We start from the raw sequence: 5,208 nt of genomic DNA on the forward strand, positions 1-5,208 counted from the left end.
GGAATCTGGGACCCTGCGCATCCCTGCCGCACAGACAGCCGGCCACGAACCCAAACATGGGTTTGTCCCATTCCACAGCCCGGGTTCCCCAGGGGCCTCCGGCGCACGGCTCCAGTGCCTCTCCCAGCCCCCCTGATTCCGTGGCTAGGGCTGGCATGGAGCAGCACGGAAACTGATGTAGGGGGGAGACATCCTCTGGCTGGCTTTTGCTGGATCAGGGTGTGTGGGGTCTGTGCGTGGGGCATCCACCTCATGATTTCCAGCAAGTTTTTCCCTGTTCTCCTGTTCCCCTCAGTCTGAGGTGATTGATGGCAGGAGTGGGTCAGTGCCAGCAGGGGCTGTGGGTCTGGCCATGGGTCGCAGGGAGGCAGTGAGCCAAGCCCTGCCCCATCTGCCTGCTCCATCGCCCCTGCAGCCTCCCGGGGCTGCTCTGCCCCACCTGCCCCATCCCTGGCTGCGTGCCTGGGGTGCAGTGGGGTGTCCCTGCCCCGCTGAAGCCCCTGCCTCTCTCTGGCAGTGGTGTATCTCTGTGGGCCGCCAGAGATGCTGCGGCAGATCATGCAGCTGGCGCAACAGGAGAACCTCACCAACGGCGACTACGTCTTCTTCTACCTGGATGTCTTCGGGGAGAGCCTGCGGGGCGACTCTGCCCGTGACCCCTTCAAGCCTTGGCAGGAGAGCCCTGGCCAGGACTCAGGACTGCGTGAGGCTTTCCAGGTGAGCTGTGCCCACCTGCCTGGGGACAGAAACGTCCCCAGCCTGGCCCCAGTGTGTGAACCAGGGTGCTGTGCTTGGTTGCAGATGGTACTGGTGATCACCTACTATGAGCCCCAAAACCCTGAGTACCAGCAATTCCAAACCCAGCTCATCCTGCGAGCTAAGCAAAAATTTGGGGTGCAGCTCAACTACTCCCTGGTGAGTGAGTCCCCCTGTATGCTGGGGTGGTGGGGTCCCTTCACATGGCTCTGAGGCACCTCACCAGGATGCAGAGGGTGGGACACAGCCACAGACAGTGCCAGAGGGATCATCCCTGGTGGAAACAGCCACAGACACTGCCATTCCTGGAGGGTGCATGCTGGCCCCAGAGTGGTTATGGGGGGTGGGTGGGTGCGTGGTGCTGCTGTGAAGGTTCTGGGATGCTCCTGTGTGCGTGGCTGTGGGTGTGCTCAGATTCCCCCTGGCAGATGAACCTGGTGGCGGGGTGTTTCTATGATGGGATGCTGCTGTACGCCATGGTGCTGAATGAGACTCTGCGTGAGGGCGGCTCCAAGAAAAACGCCACCCACATCATCGAGAAGATGCGGGACCGCAAGTTCCAGGGTAACACTGGGATGGGGGCAGCGGGGCTGGGGTTGCTGTGGGGGCGGTGGAACTCAGTCCCCATCCCACCTGCGTCTTAATTTTCCCACAGGTGTCACAGGGCTTGTGAGCATGGACAGCAACAATGACCGGGACACTGACTTCAACCTATGGGCCATGAGTGACCCCAAGACCGGGCAGTATGAGGTGGGGGAAGTTCCCCATGGCTGGGGTTGGGGGATGGGATGGGGGGGGCTGGGGGTGGCCTCATCTCTCTCTGCCTGCCTTAGGTGGTGGGACACTACTCGGCCTTGGACAACCCTCCCTGTGTCTTTGATGTGGATGACCCCTCCTGTGATAAAAGTGGGTGTCCTGGGTCCCCACATCCCTTGGACCCCAGCAAGCTTCCATACGGGTGCACGTCAGTCTGGCTGTCATAGCCAGCTGGGCCACCCTGACATATCCTCTCCTGCCTGCAGCCCCACTCTCTATGCTGGCCATTGTGGCATTGGGCACTGGCCTCACCTTTGTCATGTTTGGCATCTCCAGCTTCCTCATCTTCAGGTCAGTCAGGACTGGGGGAGCCTCTGTCTGATGGGCGGGCAGGCAGGGGAGAGGGGATGGGGGCCTGACCCCTATGTGTCCCCCAGGAAGCTGATGCTGGAGAAGGAGCTTGCCAGCATGCTCTGGAGGATCCGCTGGGATGAGCTGCAGTTCGGAAGTCCTGAGCGGTACCACAAGGCAGCGGGCAGCCGGCTCACCTTGTCCCTGGTGAGAGGAGCCATCCCTGAGGCACCACCCTGCCCCTGTCTGCCCTCCCTCCCTGCATGACACCCCTCCCTGTTGATCCCTGTCATAAGCCTCTGTTTCCTACAGAGCCACAGCCCCACTGAATCTCTCCTCAATACAACCCTTCATCCCTATATAGCTCTCCATTCCCTATAGAGACTTATTCCATCCATCCCTGGCATGACTTTCCATTTCCTGCAGAGCCACAGTAGATCCTTCCTCTACACAGCCCTGAATTCTTTATGTAGCACTGTACTTCATCAAGTCCCTATGTTGCCCTTCACCCCCTATACCTTGTCTATGTCCTACACTCTGTGCAGTGCCTCATCCTGGAGTCTTCTCCTTTTCTACAGAGCATGCAGAGCTTGTCCTGACACTTAGAGCCCATCTTGTACCATCCCCTTCACACCTTGGATGTCCCTGTCCTGCTCCATTGGTGCAGGCCATCCCTCCATCCCAGGGTTCCTCTCCCTAATCCCCTCCTTCCCACAGCGTGGCTCCAGCTATGGCTCCCTGATGACCACCCATGGCAAGTACCAGATCTTCGCCAACACCGGCCACTTCAAGGTCAGTGCAGCAGGCAGGGAGCTGAGCCCTCCCCCTGATATGCCCCAGCTCTGTTGTGCTCCCACTTGGCTGCACCCCCATCCCACAGAGTGTTGGCACTTTCCTCCCCTTTGCAAATTCATCCAGTGGACATTGACCTTTTCCCCTTCCCAAACACCCCAGGGCAATGTTGTGGCCATTAAGCACATCAACAAGAAGCGCATCGAGCTGACGCGGCAGGTGCTCTTCGAGCTAAAGCATGTAGGTCTGGGGTCTAGGCTAGGGTGGGCAACCTGCTTGGGAGGGCAGGGATTGGTCCTGGGCATGTGGGAGGGCAGGAGGAGCAACAGCTTAAGACTATCTTGGATCCCCTTCCATCTGCAGATGCGAGACATCCAGTTCAACCACCTGACCCGCTTCATCGGGGCGTGCATCGATCCCCCTAACATCTGCATCATCACTGAGTACTGCCCACGGGGCAGCTTGCAGGTAGTGGGGCTTGGGGACACTGCAGGTGACACTGAGACATGTCATTTCTAGTGACCCAGCTGGGCCGCGTGTTGTGGACAGGGCTGTAGATGCTAGTGGCTGCCTGAGCCCTCCCAATAATCCTTACAGCTGAGCTGTCCAAGCAGGTGTCAGAGGCCAGTGGAGGGGAGGGGGTGGGTGCTGCAGACCCCCGAGCTGGGCACTTGGTGAGGCTGCCATCACCATGATCTGGTGCTTGGTGGGGTCCACTCACTGTGCTACTGCAGGATGTCCTGGAGAACGAGAGCATCAACCTGGACTGGATGTTCCGCTACTCCCTCATCAATGACATTGTCAAGGTATCCAGCTGAGTGGTGTGAGGGGATGGGGAGAGGTGCCTGAGGGATATGAGCTTCACTGTGTCCATCTGTCCCAGGGAATGGCCTTCCTGCACAACAGCATCATTGGACATCATGGCAGCCTCAAGTCATCCAACTGCGTGGTGGACAGCCGCTTCGTGCTGAAGATCACCGACTACGGCCTGGCCAGTTTCCGCTCGCCCAGCGACAATGAGGACACACATGCACTCTATGCCAGTGAGTGCCTACCTGGGAGGACCAGGAGGATAAGGTGGCCCTGTCTCACTGCTTGATTGCTTTGTCCCACCAGAGAAGCTGTGGACAGCCCCAGAGCTGTTGCAGAAGGGACACCTGCCCACCCCGGGCATGCAGAAAGCTGATGTCTACAGCTTCGGCATCATCGTGCAGGAGGTTGCTTTGCGCAACGGCCCCTTCTACATTGAGGGCATGGACCTGAGCCCTAAAGGTGAGGATGGAGAGCACGTGTGGGGACGTCCTGCCCCACCATGGAAGTCTGGTGCTCACTGTTGGCCACACCCTGGCAGAGATCGTGCAGAAGGTGCGTAACAGCCAGAAGCCCTTCTTCCGGCCCTCCATCGACATCGGGGTGCACAGTGAGGAGCTGGCAGTGCTGATGGAACGCTGCTGGGCGCAGGAGCCGGCCGAGCGCCCTGACTTCAGTCAGATCAAGATCTTCATCCGTAGATTCAACAAGTGAGTGGTTGGCATGCGGGCATGGTGGCCCTGGGTAGAAGTGGGGACAGCCATGGGGGTGGTGGTTGGGAGGCACCTCTTCCTGCAGTGCCAACTGACTGCACCCTGCCAGGGAGGGAAGCACCAGCATCCTGGACAACCTGCTGTCACGCATGGAACAGTATGCCAACAACCTGGAGAAGCTGGTGGAAGAGAGGACACAGGCCTACCTGGAGGAGAAGCGCAAGGCAGAAAACCTCCTCTACCAGATTCTGCCCCAGTGAGAGGGGGACACAAGGGGGTGTGTGGGTCTGAGGGTTGGTGTGGGTACAGCATGCCCCTGCTGCTGTGCAAGTATGGGATCCCTTGCCAGCTTTCCATGCTGGTGTGGGGCAAGGGCTGCAGAGGGAAGAGTGGGTTTGGGGTGGACCTCACCATTATCCTTGCCAGTTCTGTGGCAGAGCAGCTGAAACGTGGAGAGACAGTGCGGGCTGAGGCTTTCGACAGCGTCACCATCTACTTCAGTGACATTGTGGGCTTCACTGCCCTCTCGGCAGAGAGCACTCCCATGCAGGTGAGAGCAGGACTTGGGGGCCAGCACCTCTGTGGGGCTGGTGGAGGTTTCACACGCTGGGAGTACCATCCCTGGGGCTGGCGGGACACAGATGCAAACACACACCCTTGTTCCATCCAGGTCGTGATGTTGCTGAACGATCTCTATACTTGCTTTGATGCCATTATTGACAATTTTGACGTCTACAAGGTGAGTGGTGGTGTGGTGAACAAGCACAGCCCCCCAGAGTGAGGCAGGCAGCAAGGAGCCCAGGTTGTACCTGCCCCCACAGGTGGAGACCATTGGGGATGCCTACATGGTGGTCTCGGGGCTGCCGGTGCGCAATGGGAAGTTGCATGCCCGGGAGATTGTCCGTATGGCCCTGGCCCTGCTCGAGGCTGTCAAAACCTTCAAGATCCGTCACCGTCCCAATGACCAGCTCCACCTGCGCATCGGCATACACACCGGTGAGCCCCCATGCCGGCCAGCTGGGGGGTGGTT

The 5,208-nt window shown here is 59.2% G+C and overlaps 1 protein-coding gene across 1 annotated transcript in view; it reads left to right on the top strand.

Annotated features, from left to right (window-relative positions):
- The window catches only part of NPR2 (natriuretic peptide receptor 2), a gene marked incomplete at its 5' end in the record, with an annotated part of 11,751 nt that overhangs the window by 4,315 nt on the left and 2,228 nt on the right, over positions 1–5,208 (top strand). Inside the window, 19 exons of the mRNA XM_005430976.2 lie at positions 296–317; positions 518–717; positions 802–915; positions 1,185–1,320; positions 1,412–1,506; positions 1,590–1,662; positions 1,779–1,863; positions 1,950–2,070; positions 2,581–2,655; positions 2,818–2,895; positions 3,019–3,123; positions 3,390–3,461; positions 3,539–3,698; positions 3,772–3,927; positions 4,007–4,175; positions 4,288–4,434; positions 4,605–4,728; positions 4,849–4,917; positions 5,000–5,174. Of these exons, the coding sequence (XP_005431033.1) occupies positions 296–317; positions 518–717; positions 802–915; positions 1,185–1,320; positions 1,412–1,506; positions 1,590–1,662; positions 1,779–1,863; positions 1,950–2,070; positions 2,581–2,655; positions 2,818–2,895; positions 3,019–3,123; positions 3,390–3,461; positions 3,539–3,698; positions 3,772–3,927; positions 4,007–4,175; positions 4,288–4,434; positions 4,605–4,728; positions 4,849–4,917; positions 5,000–5,174 (2,176 nt within the window). The remainder of the gene's footprint in view (positions 1–295; positions 318–517; positions 718–801; positions 916–1,184; positions 1,321–1,411; positions 1,507–1,589; positions 1,663–1,778; positions 1,864–1,949; positions 2,071–2,580; positions 2,656–2,817; positions 2,896–3,018; positions 3,124–3,389; positions 3,462–3,538; positions 3,699–3,771; positions 3,928–4,006; positions 4,176–4,287; positions 4,435–4,604; positions 4,729–4,848; positions 4,918–4,999; positions 5,175–5,208) is intronic.

The sequence above is a fragment of the Geospiza fortis genome, unplaced genomic scaffold (assembly GCF_000277835.1).
Source record: "Geospiza fortis unplaced genomic scaffold, GeoFor_1.0 scaffold1509, whole genome shotgun sequence".
Taxonomy (NCBI): Eukaryota; Metazoa; Chordata; class Aves; order Passeriformes; family Thraupidae; genus Geospiza; species Geospiza fortis.